This window comes from Micropterus dolomieu, linkage group LG22, assembly GCF_021292245.1.
Source record: "Micropterus dolomieu isolate WLL.071019.BEF.003 ecotype Adirondacks linkage group LG22, ASM2129224v1, whole genome shotgun sequence".
Taxonomy (NCBI): Eukaryota; Metazoa; Chordata; class Actinopteri; order Centrarchiformes; family Centrarchidae; genus Micropterus; species Micropterus dolomieu.
The window spans coordinates 8,568,419-8,588,403 of NC_060171.1; the positions used below are offsets into that span (position 1 = coordinate 8,568,419).

The 19,985-nt window shown below is 39.5% G+C and overlaps 1 protein-coding gene across 1 annotated transcript; it reads right to left on the minus strand.

Moving 5' to 3' along the window:
* Window positions 1-832: 832 nt before the first annotated feature.
* On the minus strand, window positions 833-15,213 carry oaz2a (ornithine decarboxylase antizyme 2a). The gene is given in 6 exon segments (XM_046038437.1): window positions 833-3,092; window positions 4,436-4,521; window positions 4,886-5,058; window positions 6,992-7,072; window positions 7,074-7,140; window positions 15,021-15,213. Coding segments are annotated over 6 exon segments (648 nt in total). The 5' UTR covers window positions 15,131-15,213; the 3' UTR covers window positions 833-2,961.
* Window positions 15,214-19,985: the final 4,772 nt, after the last annotated feature.

A 19,985-nucleotide genomic window follows, 5' to 3' on the forward strand; every position in this document is an offset into this window, starting at 1 on the left:
AGACAACAAAGACAGTTTTAACCACTAGTAGCTCTATGGACCATTGTTTTGCATTGTATGAGTGGGTTCCTGTTTTGCTTGCACTGAGTGCATGTACGCTGGTGATGAGATACACATTGCTGCGGCTGGTTTCATGCTATCCTGATGACCCACAGTGGTGATGGCAACACACAAAGTGGCGTTTGTTACACAATATGGTCATAAACTGTGAATGTAAACATAACTTTTGTTTCTTTACAAGAAAACTCCACAGAGCACCTTTAATGTTGTGTTAATGCACCTTAGGGCCACTGTTACTGCATGTCTGAACACAGACTGGATGACCCTTTCTCCTTCAGCAGGAGACAACAAAGGTTTTATAACAGGTTGCTGCTATATTAGCGATGCCGATATATAGCACAGTTGAGTCTATCCTGGCCCGGCACTGAAAATAGATCTCTAGATCAACTAACTTGGGTGAGCTGTGAGCTGAGCTGGTTGGAGATTAGCGCCTGAGTCAGCAATCGTCTGAAACAGAGCTTCCCACATCTACTGTTCCTGAAAAACACACTTTCATTTCCTCAAATCTGCCTCATCATCGTCACTTTTAAAATCTCACATCAGCCATCAGCCCAGTTGGCTGCCATGGCATCCTGCTTGTATAATTGTAGTTATTTTAAGGTCTCCATTATGGTTTCCCAGTTTTAAAACATGGCTATATATCATGCTTATTTCAGAAGCAAATGAGTAAAAAGTTGTTGTACTGAAAAACAGCAACAAGAAAACGTGATAACTATACAAACCCTAAATCCAAATCTATCAAGAGGGGGAAAAAAACAACAGAAAACACCAGTTTAGATAACAAGTTTTATTGTTTTTTACCCAAGGCAAAAATTTCCAGAGTATACAAGTGTGGATTGTCATTGAATGGTTTGCTTACTATGTCACTGAGAACAAAAACTAAATCCCTAAGCTATCACAGTAAACATTTGAGAAATATACATACATAAAAATATACCTCTGAGAAAATTCATATATTGACATTTCCTAACAGCTTATAGTCACGGCTCAATCAGTAGCAACGAAAGACTCGTATGATCTGAACACATGCAGAAAAAAAAGGCCCCCACCCCATCCCGACACCAACATGGAAGAGACTACTATCATGTTTCTGCGAGGTGTTGCAGGTAGTATGGCTGGCATGGGGAATGTAGGTTAATATTGCTTTACATACCATACTAGGTTTATAAGGAGCTGAATTTTGAAAAGCAAGATTATTTTAATTATCATGTTACAGACAGAATGGATTCTTTGGCGTTTTGTTCAGAGTAAGTCACAAAACTAGAAAAAAAAAAAAAAAAAAAAAAACCCTGCACAGGATGCCTCCTGCGTTTTTTACTAAATTGCATATACGGTAATCGCCTGAACTGCTCCTGTCGTACCCCTACATTGAGCTCTTTTCCTCATATAGCACAGGTCTGAATCTGCATGGGATGAAATATGAAAAGTGGACACATTCTTCAATAAGACTCAAGAGTAAAAAATATTAACATTGCACTCTCCTCTTTAGGCACAAAAAGCCTTGTTTCAACTGGTGCGGGACAGTACTACTAATGATGCTACAGGGCCGAATGAAGCCTCACTAGCCCCGCTTGTGCCGCTCATGTATTACCATTATTCCACTTATTATTCCATTTTATATTTTCATACAAAATAACCTGTTTGTGTGGTACAGAACAAGCAAGGACATAATGCAATTTCTGGCAACATGGATAGGAAAAATCTTTATCATGAGACAGACACAACATTAAGTCTAAACAACCTTCTGGGTTAGGGTTAGTCACAAAAAAAACAAAAAAAAACAGATGCATGCATGAGAGGCACAAACTGGGGCTAAAACGTCACTAGAGTCAAATGTCATGTGTACATTTTAATGCAAAGTAACAGTAAGTGGAGCTTCTCTTTAAACCTGTCCATCTTACACCAACAATTATTCAGCTTATGATCTTTGTTTCTGCGTGAGACGTACAAAACGAAACAACAGTGAGGCCGTCCTCTCTAGCCTGTCAATAACTCACACCGTCAGCTTGACACGCTGATTATTACGCAGAGGAGGAGAGAAGGTGTTTGCCTCAGCGAGCTGACAGCTTCCCTGCTGCGATTCAACATGCAGGCTGATTCTTAGTTTTGACACGTCAGGAGAGACTAATACTAAAATTCCACTTTTGTGGCTAGATTGTTTTGGGCAGATGAGAGCTAAAAAATTAAAAACCCCAGAGTAAGTGACGTGCTGGAATGATGTCTTAACATGTATCAGGAAGAAGTGTAAAGAAATGTTTACATGTGCTTTAATGTTAAATGTAACACAGCAGGCTTCCACCCATCTATATTAGAAAGCAAAACAACATTTTATTGATCATAACATACCCATAATTCCCTCTTTTTACCCCTAACACAGCTTGTATGGTATACAGCACAAAAAGACAAACCAAAGTCTCTTTCCTTATAAGAGGTCAAAGCTGTCAGGAGATATGCTAAATTTTAATGTAAAAAACCATCTCCTTCTCCTGATTGTCTCGTTGATGGCAGCACAAACAAATAATGTGGCCAAGAGACAAATACATAAGCAGGAAAAATACAAAAAAAGCCAAAATCCCACGATGCATGTGATGAGTTGGTTTGCCACTCCCCGTTTCTCCAATCTGCAGTTATCCTCTAGGAAGGGGAAGGGGTTTGGTGGGGGTGTATATGTCTTATGGAAATCCTACCACTCCAAAACACCCCCTTAAATCACAAGTCTATAAAAAAAAAAAAAAGAAGGTGCACAACCCTCCCATTCAGAGATGAAGATGATTTTTGGAAGGGACGTTTGTGTCACAGCAAGAAGGCAGGTATGGGGGAGGGAGGGAAGGGAGAGGGGAAGGGTGGGGGATGGAGGAGGGGAAGGGTGGGAGAGGGAGGTGTCAGGAGATGGTGTGGCTGTCACTCCTCGTCTGAGCTGCTGTTGTCCAGAGAGTAAACCATGAAGGCCAGATCAGGCCGGGCCGGTACCATTGGGTTCCCCGGCTTCACCATCTCAAAGCCCATGTAGTGAAACGTCTTGATGATGGACACTAGAGGGGAAACAAGAAGAGTGTCAGATGCTCCACTGAAGTCACCTGAGTGTCCTGTCTGAAGCCTCATGTTAATTAGTTTTGGCAATTTTATTAATAACATTTTTTTGTTGATATTGTTCTTTTGTTGCATAAATTCTCAGGGAATTATTACTTTTTAAAAATAAAAAGTTTAGTGTAACTTTTCCGGCAAATAGACTTATTCACTTTATTTCCCAGAGTAAGATGAGAAGATTAATCTCATGTCTGTGCAATACATACAGAGGTGCAGTCAGAACGTAGTTAGCCTAGCTTAGCTTAAAGACTGAAAACAGGGAAAAGGCTAATCTGCCTTCAAACACCTTTAAGGCCACATCCACACTACGATGTTTGTTTTTAAAACAATCTCCGTCCACACCAGCGTTTTAGCTACGTTTCAGAGTTGATCTCTGTCTACATTAAAACGACCATCCACGTACACTGGCCATGCATGTGCCGGTGTAAACAAGAAGCAGATTGTCTTCTCCACAGTTGCAGAAGATTTGGCGAAAGAAGAAACTAGTGCTACTCCAGACAAACCCCAGAGTAAGTGACGTGCATAACCACACCAGAGATTTTACACACAACATGGGAGTACAAGGCAACTGTGGCAGCGGACAACAGACTAGGAGTCGTCGCAAAGAAAATACAGCAACATGCACAGTACAAGTGTGTTATTTGCATAGAACAAAATATTTTTAACAACAATACCAAAACAAAAACACTGTCAGTAAAATTGTGTTGTTTTATTGTGTTGTATGACGTATAAGACCCAATCAGAAAGCCAAACATCATGGTTTTTTAAGTCCTCCATTTTGGCCTGTCCACACTAGTGAGCTACCCTGGAGTTTTACAAGGAAAACGGAGTCAGTAGCATTTTCAAACTCTGTTTTAGGTCTTCAGATTCGCAGATTTAGTCTGGACGGGAGGTGCAAACGTAGCAAAAGGTCTGCGTTTTAAAACGAAAAATGTAGTAGTGTGAATGTAGCCTAAAGCTCCCTTATTAACACATCGCATCTTGCATGTTTGTATCTTTGTACAATGTGTTAAGTAGTGATGTAGTTAACTCCTGCTTCCTGTCATTAGGCTCACGTATGCTCACATCCTGAGTCCTACTTATTAAACAGAGACCCAACAACAAAGTTTTGCCTCAGGGCCCCGTAACTGGTTAATCCAGCTATACACACTGAGAACAAATCTTAACTACTGACCGAGTACAGAGTCTACGGTCTTTATGTTTTCAAATCTATTTTAAAAGAGTTGTAAGAAGCAAACTCTGCTCCTAAAAACAAACAGAAGTATTTAAAGATAACAAGAGCTCTTACATCGATCCTCTCTGCTTTTATGGAACCACAGGAACACATAGTTTACTTTGAGCTTCTCTTCCGCAAACTCGAGCAGAGCAGTTAGCCTGAGGATGACATGAACAGAGAAAGAGAGAGAGAGTCAGTTGGTGAACAAGGAGAGAGGGGATGACGCACAAAGATTTTTTTTCTCTTTACATAAGAGCTGCAACTTTACATAATAATGCAGTGGCAGCTGCAAAGCTGTCTGCTCAACTGACTGGCCCTGTGCCCACAGCAGGCAAGGTTACTCTGCCCTGGCATCGATTACAGCCGAACAGAAAGACAGGCAATGAAAACAGAAACTTGTTAGCATCCATTTTGATTTGGGGCACAGTGATGGCTTAAAACAGGATAACAGCCTCTCGTGTACAATTTCGTGTGCAGACTTGACAGGGCTATTTCAAGTAAATGCTCTTAACACATCCTCACCCCTCTTTGCTTCCCTCCACCAGCGCCCCAGCAGGGATCTCCAGGAAGAGACTGTCCTCTGATAGCGCAGTATCCCAGAAGGCCGAGCGGCGCTCACTTAGCTGGTAGTGGAAGCGGAGAAGAGAGGGGTTCCCACCCACAGGAGATGCCTGTGTCACTGTTAACTTCTCATCCTGGATTATTACAGGTGGGACATGAAAAGAAACAAAGATTTGGTTTATCATTTCTATTTTATTGTTCAGCATTAATGGTGAAGATTCATTTTAAAACTGGAAAAAGCTTTGGCTGGAGCAAATAAGGGTCTGGAGACAAATTACCTAAATAATAACATAATTTGACCATACAAATTTGAGCTAAATTCACATACACGCTGGAAAAGTTTGAATTATGGATGAAAGTTGTGCATTTTATCTCTTTCTCAACGGATCACATCTCAAACCACAGATATGTTTTACCCTTTTACATCATCAGAACACCATAACAATGCAGTTAGTATAGACTTAATTGTTGTCTCCAAACTTGGGAGTGATAGCAGTTTAAAAATGTTGAGTGTTTACATTTGAATCAGAGATTGTATCCTTGTTGTCACCAACCACACCACTGGGAACTTTAAACAAGGCCAAATCACATATCAAAAGAATAAAATGCATGAAGAAAGCTTTCTACGTCGTACAGCAGTTCTGAAGTGAAACGACACAAAGAGGAAGTAGCTGTGGTCGTGTTGTTTTTTTTTTAAAGAAGCAGCACTGAGTAACATGTCTGCAGCAGGCAAGCCCTTTAATGTAACTGATGCTATTGGTCTTCAGATATTATGTCAAGCATAGGATTTTTGTACTGTGAGCATGTCTAACATAAAACGTTGATACGGTTATCAGAGATGATCATTTCAATGTGTAGCCTATTTGTTTGGTACATATATTTTACTCTCTGCAGCAGTACATGTATTTATAGCTGTCTAATAATAAGGGTGATTTGATTGCTGAAAAATCTCTGCATTTACTTAATAAATACTGAGCAGCGCTGTAAGTCACTCTGGTTCAGGTGACGTACATTTAACTGTCATGTAAATGTGCATAAATACTAAAGCAGACATGTAAATCAGGTTTTACTGTGTTACATAATTACACACTTACAGTCTTTGTGAATCTATGCAAGAGTTTGTGTTCTGAGTTGGGACCATATTTGACACACTGGTAACGTTACACAAGGTTTATTTTCCTCGCTGAGGACAGACTGAGGATGTTAATATGACAGTTGTGACTGATCTGTCTGATCCTAAATCTCTAATCCCCAGGGACAGTCAGTCACATGTCTGGGGTACAACCTGACACGCGTGCAGACACACAAACATACAGAGTAGAGAGGACAGAGCAGTGTGTGTGTGTGTGTGTGTGTGTGTGTGTATATAGATGTTTCCGAAATACAGAAATCTTTAATGTTACTCTGACTTCTGATGTTCTGTCAGGTGTTCTTTTAAGTGCTACATGAATAAACTTGTTACTTTATATCATAAAAGGTTAAGCCCCGCCAAGAGGAAGCTAGGTGAATGGATGAATGAATGTATTAAATCCACTGCAGGTGCAGATGATGAGATTAAAGGATTTTTAAGCTTTAACAAAAGCGACTACGCAAAATGAGGGTACTACTCATTAATAAGGTGTCTGTGTTGAGTCAGAGTGGACCCTGAGGGATGAAGCACTTAATTATTAAGTGCTTACATCAAAAAAGAACAACATGGGGTGACCCCCCAATCATTAACCTTGAAACGCATTTAGCTTTTATAAAATGTATTTTATCTCAATTTAAAAAGCTTTAATACCAATCTGGGACAAAGACTTGTATTATCAAAATGTCTTTGAATAACTCGCAGTTTAAATGGAAAGTGTGACGTGTGTGTACGTCACATTAACAGGAGGAGCCAGTGTTGTTGCTGTTTAGCACCGCAATTGAGGTGAGATTTATGCACAGTTTTATGGTAAGCAACAATTTGCATTATGGGTTCAGGTGCTGCACGGTTATAGGTTTGTCTGATGTGCAGAGGTCAGCAGCTTTACAAATGTTGGACTACAGTTCTCCGTGTTGCTGTGTGAAGTCGAGGACGGTCACCTTGTGTAGTAGCACGCCGAGAGAGTGATCCCTGACAGTCCCTCGCCCACCCGGGATCTTCAGTTGTGGGTGAGGGGCATCAGGAGCACCACAGAGGCCCTGGAGACTGAGGGATGGAGCTGGGCAGCCGAGACCCCGCTAACCAGGAACTGGAAGGAGAAAGGATAGACCCGTTAATGTTTCTAGATTCTTCTCAAAAATGAACATTAAAGCCAGCTCAAAATCCCAAAGCTCTCGCAACACTTAGTATTGATCACTGCAATGATAACACAGTGATGACAACACTGACTAGATAAATTATATGTTTATGTGTGGAACTAATAAATTCGCTCTCAATGCACACAGAATCAAAATCTCTGACGAGAGAATATATTGTAGATTCTGTTTAAAAAGGAAATAGGCCTCTGGATGTCCTGGATTATACTGACTGTGCATTTCCTAACAAGCTTGAATGAAGCGCTGTACTCATTGTGACACACACGGCAAGCTTGCCAAACTAAACTGTTGGTGTTGGCTGCTTCCAAAACTGTTTAGGAGTTCATCCGGTGTTTCAATATTAGGTCAAAGTCACTGAAGCGACCTGTTCAAGCTAATTTCTTCTTCACTTATATTATATTCTAATTTTAATAGCTGGTGGAAGAAGCCGTCTCCCTGTGTAGAAAAATGCAGTGGTTCTCAAACTTTCTCACTTCAAGGACCCCCTAAACTGACACAAATTAGACCTTGGACCCCCATCTGATAGGAATGTTGCTTTTAGATGTTTTATTACAGATAGTGTATGAAACCCATGACCAAAATGGTCATTGTTACCTATGGATTGAAATACAGTAAAAAATAACCTGTTCTCCCTTTTCTGGGAACTCCTTAAGGGCCCCGGAACTACTGTTCTAGAGACTTAAGAAAACATCTTTGTTTGCTACATATCCCTGAAAAAGTAGCATGTGTAAACAATGCACAATTAAAAATATATATATATATTTTAAAAACTTGTGTGTTTAATAGAAAACTCCACAGGGCATCTTTAACTCAGAGAGAACTGAAAGTAAAACACATGACTAATCCTGCTCTGCTACTGATGTAAACCTCTCAGCTTGTTGCCTCACCCACACAATCCCCATTTTAACTTCATTAGGCATGTCCCTGTAATTAGCAAGTATCCAGCACCCGAGGGAACATGTCCCACCTCTGTAGCATAGAGAACAACCAGAGGGATTTAACACGAGCGCACTGTTGGATCTGCAGGTTTCCAACTGTTCCCAACATCTATTTAAACAAAGGACAAGCGTACAAACTGTATGATTTTATCACTGTGGCACATTATTGTAATTTCTGCCTCTGACTGAAGTTTCTAATCAGAATAAGTAGCACACTTTAACTGCAACCTGCTTTAAACCTGAGACTCTGGTCCAGTAAGTGAAGTCTGGATGGCTATATATAGATTTCTCCAACCCCATGACCACAGTTCAAACAAATTCAAATCATAATGCACAAACAAAAAACAAAGCATGTGATGTGGACAAGCTCTGCAAGTTATTGAATTTCTCCTACCAAGTTTCAGTACTCCGGAAAATCCATCACAGGCCGTTTGTTTGTGACGAGCCTACAACAGGCAAAATTAAAGCCTATGATTTATAACAGCATTCAAAGAGTTCCCTGATGGGTTGTGCATGTGGTGGAAAGCATATAAACAAGCACATGATCTGTAAACACCTCTCCAAATAGACTGCGAGGCTTTCGGCGGACACACATCTTCTGCGTTTCAAGTTACAAGCCAGACATGATGGCAGACAGCCGACTTCGCCAGACGGGCCTGAGCACGAGGGCTGGGCATACTTCTGTCACATTTTGGCCTTTTAGATGAGCTGATAACCTCTCCACAGCCTCCCTCAGTTTTATCCCACAGAGATTCCTGCACCTTTATTGAAACCTGACACGTTACACTTTCTTCGGGCTGAAAGTGCACCACGTCGACCTGTTTGTGAGTGACTGTAGGTATATGGGAGGCATGTGCCACAGAAAAACACCAGCTACATGCAGAGGGAGCAGCTGTGCCACAGTTTCTCCCCACAGGCCACACAGGTAACCTGTGCGACCTGATCTGCAACTACGAGCCAAGAGAGAACAAAGCTTATTATACCGGGCCTCTTCACATCGCAGCAGCAACTGCAGACACCCTTTCTCCATCTTATCACTTCCTTGGTTCATAACTATGACGAGGCAACATATGAAGTCTGTCATAAAAACTCTGTCCTGCTCTCCCTGACCATGATTTCGTCTTTCAATAACAGCATATTTATGATATTTTTTGGTGTAGGGTAAATGTAGGGCTGGTTACTGTAATTTTGGAGCTTATTTTACTACTTCACATACTGCAGTGGTAGAAGTAGCCTATTATTCTGATCCTTTACTCTGGTGAAAGTAGTAGAGCTGCAACAATAAGTTGATTAATTGATCGAAAGGAAACTCAAAAAATGGTAGAATGTGTTCAGTCGTAGCAACATGCTTCAAACAAATTAGGGGTAGTATTTACTAATTACATGGATGATGACCCTGTTTAAGATTGTGTACAGTTCGAAACTTGTAATAAACTCTGCAAGGTCTTTAAAAATGTATAGCAAACTTTCCAAACTTCCAATCTTGCCTCATCTCGTAACAGTAATGCCAGGTGGTTACAAAATGGTGAACCTGCTGAAACTCTTAGAGCTGCTTAAAATAACACTGCTGTTTTATAATGTCATAAAATGACCCTTTATATGTTTATCTGTTCTAATAAGCAACACAGTGATTCTTTTGGCGGGTCTTTAAAAAACTTTAATGTAGTTTCAATCTATAACAATGCATCTGATTTCATAAACTAATCACTGGTTGTGTCTGTAAAATACTATACAATTATATAAGTAAACTAACTGCAGCTGTTAGATTAAGAGTAAAAAGCATTTTTTTCCCTTCTGAGATGTAGTGATTAGAAGTATCAAAATAAATATATTTTCCTTTTTTTTTAACCAGCTGTAAAACGTGAGTGTGTGGCACGTTCACTTCGGCTACAGCGTTGTGAAACGAGCTAGATGCTCAAGTTGCAGCCTAATAATCTCAGGGTTTGTGTATTGTGCTCGCTGCTTCAGAGAAAATAGAGTTCCTGTTCCTTGTTTACAGTATAAACGCCACCATAATGTCTCACTATTAGTTACTATCCTTCATCAGCAGAGTGGACCGCTAGTTATCAGGTTACATACTTTACTACTCTCCAAAAGGTTTAAAACGAAGCCTGGCTACATGTTACCAGCTATGAGCCAGGCTAAATTAGTCCAGTGAGCTCCCTACTACAGTTCAGGGACAAACATTTGGAAAGGGTAACACAGGTAAAGCTAGCATATTCACAGTCATTTGAGAGTAAAGCGCTTTCACTTTCTTTGTGTGTGTGAAGAATGGTCCAATATGGTCCCAGTGACTTTAACATAGTATTTTTGCTTGAAATGCCCATCCCTACTTTGGCATGACGTGAATGTTGGCAATGCACAGTCTACATCGCCTACAGCATTTCTTAATTTATTCCCCTGACACAAAATTGACACAGACTGTATCGAGGACAGTTAGGACACAGACGGAGGACGAGATCAGCACACTCGCCAAGATGTCAAGACCTGCTTCTCGTTTTCCATCTTCCCTTTCAGTGACACGGACACAAGAGCCTGTCCTTGATGGAAATGCCAGCTTGTTTTGAAAGCCAACACTTTCGTCCTCTGACATTTCAGCCAGACTCCAAGCAACCCCTCCCCGTACTCCCATCCCATGATGCCACTCCAGCTGGAGAGCGCCGGCCTTTAGCCCCCCCCCCCAAACAGGTCACAAGGTCACACTAAAAACAGAATTTAGGTTAGGTTTTTAAAGAAGGTTGACTGTGCACCAACATGAATGCCAAGTGCACTGTAGAGCTTGTATTAATATGCTGGTGAGGATCATCTGTGTGTTGCAGTGAGATTCAAAGATGCCAAATGCGTCATTGTCTGATTCTGCCAGGAGGGGTGAGGGCATGTGAGGGTATGCAAGAGAAACATTTTCTTCTTTCTAAGGGTGAACGCTTCCACTGCCAGTCTGCTCTTCCTGAGCTGTGAGTTGTTTTGAGAACAGATTCAGGTGAATTGTTTGAGGGGATGAACAGCCCGGTTTGGCCAGCTGCTGAGGCAGAGTTTAGCCACCAGCCAAGAAACACACAACTCAACCAAAACAGGAAGCGCTCTGGTAGGTCCTCCAAAACGACTGAAACACACCAAACCAACTTCTAACACTATAATTACCAGGTCAGTAATGGAAAAAAAGACTCAGCTTAAACACAGACTGTCAACATAAACAAGCTTTTTTGCCCCAAAAAAAGACCTGTGGTGAAAATGATTTAGGTTGGAGACATTAAACATTACTGTGTGCTGGAAAGTAAACAGTAGAGTCCTCAGACCTCCTCCGACCCTTGGAAATTTGGCAGAGCAACGTGGCGGAAAAATGTCAAGACAGAAACAGGAAAGGAACACGTGCTCTGAAACCTGAGTGTGGATGGACGAACCCTTGTCAAAACCTGTTGCTCTGACCCCTGGACCCAAACTGTGGCTGGTACGGATGTCAGACACACAGAAGACAACAAAAAACAACTAAACTAGTCTAAATAAACAGACCAGTACAGTGCAGGAAAGTGTTAAAGCAAATAAATGTTCCTTTTGTTACTCTGGAACTCTGGGAGGTCTTTAGGAGAGTAGAAGTAGTATTGCTTTGCAGAGAAATATTGTAAAAACAGAACCCATGACAATCATAAACCCACTAAACTGTGAAAACAGGCAGAGTTTAATAAACCAGTGGCAACAATAAATAACAGTGCAACACCAAACTGACGGATGAGCCCGGAAAGCAACGTTATAATTCACCATCTTATTAACGCATCATTTGAGCCTGCGCAGAAATTGCCTGTTGTGAAAACACTAGCTTTGGCAGGAAACAATGCCATTATGCCAACCTATTTATCCAACAGCAGAAAGGGTGTGTCTGGGACCAAACTATCTGTGGTGGCATTGGGCGGTGAACCACGTTAACCATCTTTCCATGGTGTATTTCAGCTGATGACATCAGCAGTTTCCAACAAGCGTACTTAATCAAAAACACTTGGGAGAGAAACCGAAAATGATAAACTTTGTGTCCATTTCAGAACATGCAAAGTGATGCAAGTGACGTGTCAGGTCTGTGAACGTTCTGCCAACTTTAACAGTCCCCTCACATGGGATAACATCATTACATATCAAAGTTGAAAATTCTTTGTCACCTTCTGATTAAGTCAAATTTATTAGCGTTGACACAATCACTTAATCAATTAGACTATCAACAGAAAATTTACTACTACTTAAGACTTTTTTTAAGCACTATTATGCAGTAATTTATCTTAAAATAACAGCTTCAAAGTCATTTTTATGGTACACTGACTTGTATTAGGGTCACCTGGTATTGCACCAACACTGGAATCCCAGGCAGGAAACCTTTTACGACGGCGACGTAACGCTTTACGACACCATGTCACACAACACCACCATTTTTCAGGAAGCTCACTATGAGAAGAATCTAGCTCTGTATTCTCAAAATGGATATTATGGTAGAGGCTGTGAAGAGACAGAAGAAGTTGTTATAGGAAGCGAAAAATAGAATAATAGAGTAAATCTTGTACTGACTTTTGCTCGTTGGCGTGAGCTAAATGAAAGGAGGGGCACCAAACTGCTTTTAAATTACAAAAAAAAAGGTACAGGCTTCAGCTTCTCGTCATTATAATCATCATTTGCAGCTCTAAAAAGTAACCTTTTCTACATGCAAAGAGCCTCAAGATTTTTTTTTGCCAGTGAGCAGGCATTTTCTTTCAGTGCAATGTGTTTATTTCAAGCCTGTAAGGATAATGCTAAAGGTCTGTATCCTCATCTGCAGTCAACTATAATAGCTGATGTTGAAAACTACAGATGTCAAATTGGTTGGCACAGTTAATGTTTTGGTTTCGTTACGGAAAATTCAACAGCTGTCTGATCTACAATCTTCCAGCAGTCACAGCAACCACTGAAGAGATCAGTTAGCCAGTCACTTAAAGGAGCACTTAGTTAAACTCAGGTAAGATAATCCAGCGGTTTCTGACTGAAACCACCCTCATACTCCACAAAAAACACATACACTAAAGTGGAGTGGAGGGGGTTATGTAACCAGGCTGATGTAGGCCAGTTTATGCCTTTAGCTGACAGGGCCATAACAGTCAGAGCTAATATAGTCGCTGGCTCACAGTATCAATGGACCTCTCCCTCTCTCTGCGTGTCAGATGATGAAGCCCACACAAATAAACAAGGCTTATGCCTCCGATTTTGAACTGAGAAAGACAAAGAAAACACAGGCTACAATTTATGCATGCTACTCCTCATAAAATGATTTATCTTAAGTTCTACCATACTACCAGTTCTCACATAAAAAATTACCTATTGCATAATGAAAGCCATATTACTACTACAGCGGTAGAAAATACAACACAGTAGTATATGGTTACTGTAAAGTCACTGCTGGGTTGCACACTGTCATAAAAGGTCAGACATTTGCAAAGTAAAGTAAGGTAATAAGGTGCTAATACCTTGTTCAATACATTAAGTACACTGGCAGAGAAGCCTAACCTTAAGCAAAACTGCAAGTAGGGCAGAAACTAACTATTTTTCAATTAGTCTGTTGATAATTTTTTCAATTTATCGTTTAGTCTATAAAATGCCAGAAGGTAGTGAAAATGCCTCTCACAATTCCCCAGAGCCCAATCTGAGTAATAAACGTGTCGGGCAGATACATTGGACGAATTTAGGTTGTCACAGGTTTATCAATATCAGCATTTATGTTGGCTGATAAGATGGAGTTGCGGTACAGAAATGCCAATGACATGTTTGAGGTAGTTTAGGAACAGCATCTTCATTAGCACTATTACTTACTATTAGTTAGTTAGTCAACAGTCCAAACCTCACATTTATGAAGCTGGAGTGTATTTTCTCCTGTAATTCTTGATGGCTGAAACAATGTGATGATTAATAGATAAGTTGATCAATATTAATTGCCAATTTTGATAGTCAATTAATTAATTCAGTTATTCATCAAGCAAAAATGTATAATGTTTGCCTTTTCCAGTTTCTTGAATGTAAGGATCAGCAACTTCTCTTTTTAATATCTTTATAAGTGAAATAAAATGTAATATCATTGGGTTTTAGACTGCTGACTAAACCATACAACCAGTGTGTGGAAGCTACATGGAGCTGTGTGAACTTTTAATGGCCGTTTCTTATTACTTGAAGCCATTTCACAGACTACACGATTTAAATTAATTATTCAATTAAATTACATTCTGACGGATTAATCGATAGTTTTTGTTTGAAACCCTATTTTTTTTTACTGTAAACAACTTGCAAACATTTGAGGAATAAAGTTACGAACTTGGGATTTAAACAAGAAAATGCGGTGTAATGGGGACTTAAATAATAAAAATCAAACCATTTGCAGTGTGGTCTGGAGACCTTGCAAACCGCCACACCCACCACTAAGATAAGTAATAGAAAATTTCACTTTGCACAGCCATTATGTTTAAGGATCTTTTTTCAGGTGTTCACTCAGAGAAAAACATCGTTTGGAGCATCACTCTGGGTGCAACATCCAAACATGTTTGTGCACAGACAGTAAAAAAAAAACAACTGTCAATAACTGTTAAATATGTTGGTGTCAGTCTGCAAACAGAACGAGCAGGTCATGTCATGTTTGTTTACAGCGCCCTTTCGGTCAGTCTGCTAATTTCTCGAATATTCGCACTTGTTTTCCTGTCGTTTTTTTACGAGCAAACTAGCTAAAAGTAAAGTCAAACTATTTTTATAAGCCCAAAGCTATAATATTTTACCTCATACCTACTGAAACATGAATCCGAGACTACGGTGGACAAGTGACATGGACAAAAAGTGTTTTAAATGTTTCTATAAGAATATTATATTCAGCATCCTCCTACCTTTCCTCTGTGTTCAGCATGATAGCTTCGAGGAAACACGGATCTTTAGGTCCTTTTTGACAACTAAAACAATTACTATTCGATAAACACTCCACTGAAAAGTTAACCATCCGTGAATTAAGACAAAACCTTGTTGCAGTTAAAGTCTCGTGTTTGTTGAGACGAGTTCACCTTCCCGAGCTCCACAGCAGCAAAATCTGCAATCTGCGGCACCACCACGGGGGTATTTATAGCTGCAGCAAGGCATCATGGGTAATCCACCACAGGAAGTGAGAGGTTTTTTTCACTGACAAAAATAAAAATATAATGTGACAATAATAATTACCGTATATTATTTATCATGTCATGACCCTTTGCTATAAGTTTACTGTAACTGTATCACAAGGTTAGTTTTAAAGAAATTACTGTAATATTGCTAAAACAAAAATCATGTTGTAGCTACTTAAATGTGTATTTTGTGATAGGCTCCTTTATCAGTCCTCAAGGCTACATTTCAGAGGGAAATTATATACTGGATACCTGTTTTATGGTTGTATATTTGTTTTGTCATTGATGAGGTAGGCTAATTAAATTTATTACTTTAAGGTAAAAATAGGTACAAGCCCTGCAGTCATAATTGTATATACAGTATCAGCAGCGAAATGTAATTAATGTATCAAACATAAAAATAGGCTACTCATTCAGTAATTGAACGGCCACTATTAGTGTTATACTTTATAGACTGTTTGATCTACAATGTCGTTTTTGATAAATTCATCACACATTTTCTATGTAAAATCCTAATGTACAAAGTAACTAGTAACTATAGCTGTGAACTAAAAGTAATGATGTAAAAAGTATAATATGTTCCTCTGAAATATAGTAGAATAGAGGTTAGAGTTAAGTATATTACCTCAGATTTGTACATCAGTAGAGCGTGCACATTAGGTGTGTGCTCCATTACTGCTTGACTTTAAAGAGTCATCATTAATAATGTGACTTATGCCAGCTGAAATGAATCAACATAATAAAGACGTATAGTTAGATCTTGCATCGCTTGGACCAACTACAGAATTAAATTGATTACATAAGCTAACAAAGTACATTTAATCAAGTACTGTAGTACTTTAAATTACTTTATTTACTTTATTTGAGTGTTTCTGTTGTGTGATTCTACTTTGCGTACAAGACATTTCACTTATTGTACATAGACTGTAATCACCCATTGTTGTAGATAAGTACTGATGATAATCAAATGAACATAATTATTATGATGATTTAGCCTCCCCTACAGTGTTAAAATACTCTTTACACGTACATTAACCAGACACTTTGAAAGGTACCATCTCAACACTTAAAATGCAGAATAAGACCAATTAGACCAATATACAGTAGGTACTGTATTTAGTACAAGTAAACTTTCAATTCAATTCAATTCAATTCAATTTTATTTATATAGCGCCAAATCACAACAACAGTTATCTCACAGCGCTTTTCATAAAGGAGCAGGTCTAGACCGTACTCTATGATGGTATTTACAGAAAACGAGTATGAACAGAACTAATAGATAGTATCTATGGTAGAATTAGTGTATCCATGTTATGTAGAGCAAAACAAATGTCTCCACATAGAATATATATAATATAGAAGTATAGAATATATTGTTCTATTGATAGTGTTGTATGGTATGCTTACTGTAAATAGCATGTTATAAATTAAGTATTTCCATAGTTATTTTCTCTGAGGGATTGACCTACTTTTGAAGCCTTTATCTTTAAATCAGTGCTTTACAGGATTAGCTTATATGTGGCCTGGCTGAGATGTTCTGAATACAGACCTTTATTTTTTTAGCTAGTCATTGATTTTATCAACAGGCTATAAAGAGTATAAGTACAGCCAAACAATTCTCAGAACAAATTTTGCATATAGGATACTTTTTGAGCCTTTAAAACCCCCTCCTTCCTCCTTAGTTTAATTCTCTTAAAACTCACCTTGCCTTTATTTGGGACAGGCCTTTAGTTTCTTTACCATGCCGGTATATCTGAATGAATGGTGGTGCTCATTGTTTCCGTAAAATTTACTAAACGATCGAATTGTGGAAAATCTAACCAATGTGTAGTGTGTCCATATTGACAAAAGTTTAAACATTTATATTGGTATGCACAATCTAAACAGCTAAGGACTAGCTCAAGCAGGTGACCCGGTGGACTTCAAAAGGTTTTATACATCCAAAGAACTTCTATAAAAACAGAGCAGGTGTCTAATTGAGACCCGCCTTTATTTGCAGCCAAACCAGGCCAGTAAGTCAGTAAGTCCCTTCTTGCTCAAAATGTAACTAATTCCTGAGTAGATAGTGTCTTAAAAGTGTCATATGCAAGCATGTGAAGCAATTAACATCTATATATGTATATATGTATTGCCAGTGGGTGAATGGACTGTAACGTAATTTAGAGACCTTCTTCAACTTTCTTAGTTGCCTTTAATAATTTGACTTACATAAGTGTTGCACTTTAAAGTACTGGAAGAAACATCTCATTAAAATACTGAGTAATTTCTCACAGTCCAGCTGATTCACAGAGCAGTTTCCCATAGTGTGTGGAGTATACTGTGCTTATAGGTAATCTAATTAGTTACTGTTGTTGGTGTTTTTGTGATGACAGTACTGACAATGTTTGGTAAAAATCTGAGAAAGGAAGGCCAAATTAGACTGAAGAGAAAGTTGTGCTGCAAACACTTGCAGAATTCTTTTCAAACTTGTGTACATAATAGTCCTGCCTGTTCTTTGTTCAGCTTTGTTGTCCCTGTTCTTAGTTGTTCTGTCTATTACTGTGTAAGTACATTGAAAGCAATGAATAAAGTCATTTATGAATACAAATACTTGACCAATAAAGCTGATTCTGATTCTGATATAATCTGAAAGTATTGTTGAGTCTAAAGCAATGATTATGGGAAGAAATAGTCCTCTATTTATTTCATATGTGGCCTGATAATCTCTTTTGGGGGGTCTGGATTTCAAGGCCATCAAAATACAAGTTAATTTGCTTCCTGGAAGTGTACACAAAGTTCTGTTCTTACTCTCAAACTGACCGTCTGTCCCTCGCAGTGGTTAGCTTATGTAAGGAGGAATGGAAAAGAGACCCTGTGCCAAACAGATTATCCGATTAGTAACAAGATAGCAACCCAGCTACTTGATCCTGGCACATCATAGCATAAATGTCCAGGTTGTAAGCAGGGAACATGGGGGTCATTGCCACCTGCTAGGCACCATTGAACAGCAGCTCATGATGTAACAATGAGTGAAACCCGCTGAGGGAGTCTCTGTCTTGTAAATGACAGCATCAGTGTCAAGAGTTACTTACAGCAAGTTTAATGATAGAATTAATATCTAGTCCACCAATTTGTCTCTATAATTAATAATAAATAATATAAAAGAACAATTCTATATGCAATATAAAAAAACAAAAGAACAACTAATAAGGGGAGATATATATAGATATAGATATAGATATAGATATAGATATAGATATAGATATTGATATATATATAGCTCCTGGATAGCTCAGTGGTTAATGCAACTGACTTTGGTACAGGTGATAGGTTCAATTCAGGGTGGGGGTATCCAGGTGGACCCTTAGGCAAGGTCCTTAATGCTACTTGCCTACCTCAGGCATGAGTGAAACCGCAAATACAAGCCCGGGTCAACAAGGTCCGCGTCAGGTGCTAGGGAACCTGATGACAAAATGGGCAACTGGAACACGACATTCATGGACTAGTATGGACTAGCATGCAATGCTACTATACAAGCAATCGGTGAGAGGGGTTATATGCAGAGATTATGGGATATATCGATGCTTCGAAACCCATCATCAACACTGACAAAGAAACAACTCCTAGCTCAGTGTTCTAACACCCGCAAACAGCAACTCCTATCACAACTAGAGATTGATGAGGTACAACAAGGCAAGGAGCACAAGAACAGGCACTCAGTACAAGGGGGGGGTCTACCACACCGGGCAGGACCCCATCTGCCAGGAGTATGGGCTGGAAGTCCCAAAGTCAAAATGGAAGACACCTCCTAGGGTAGTTGAGAATGACCGAGCTAAGATCCTGTGGGACTTCAAGATCCAGACTGACAACCTGGTGATGGCTAACCAACCACTGACAAACAGCAGAAGAAGGCTACAGTGATAGATGTGGAAATCCCAAGCAACAGCAACATCAAGAAAAAGGAACACGATAAGCTTGAGAAATACCAAGGGCTGAAAGAGGAGCCAGAAAAGATGTGGAAAGTAAGAGCAATAGTGGTTCCAGTGGTAATCGGAGCACTGGGGGCTGTGACCCCCAAACTGGGCTACAGCAGATACCAGGTAAAACATCAGAGGTCTCTGCCCGGAAAGTGCAGTCCTAGGAACAGCTAGAAGATACTGCACAGAACCCTCAAACTCCCAGCCCTCTGGTATAGGATCCAAGCTTGAGGATGACACATAGGGGGATTTTATATATATACAGGTGCTGGTCATATAATTAGAATATCATCAAAAAGTTGATTTATTTCAGTAATTCCATTCAAAAAGTGAAACTTGTAAAATGTATACATTCATTCTACACAGACTGATATATTTCAAGTGTTCATTCCTTTTAATTTTGATGATGATAACTGACAACTAATGAAAAAAGTGTACAAGAAATAGGGATAACCGCACCCTGGAGAGGATTGTGAAACAAAACCCATTCAAAAATGTGGGGGAGATTCACAAAGAGTGGACTGCAGCTGGAGTCAGTGCTTCAAGAACCACCACACACAGACGTATGCAAGACATGGGTTTCAGCTGTCGCATTCCTTGTGTCAAGCCACTCTTGAACAAGACAGCATCAGAAGCGTCTCGCCTGGGCTAAAGACAAAAAGGACTGGACTGCTGCTGAGTGGTCCAAAGTTATGTTCTCTGATGAAAGTAAATTTTGCATTTCCTTTGGAAATTAAGGTCC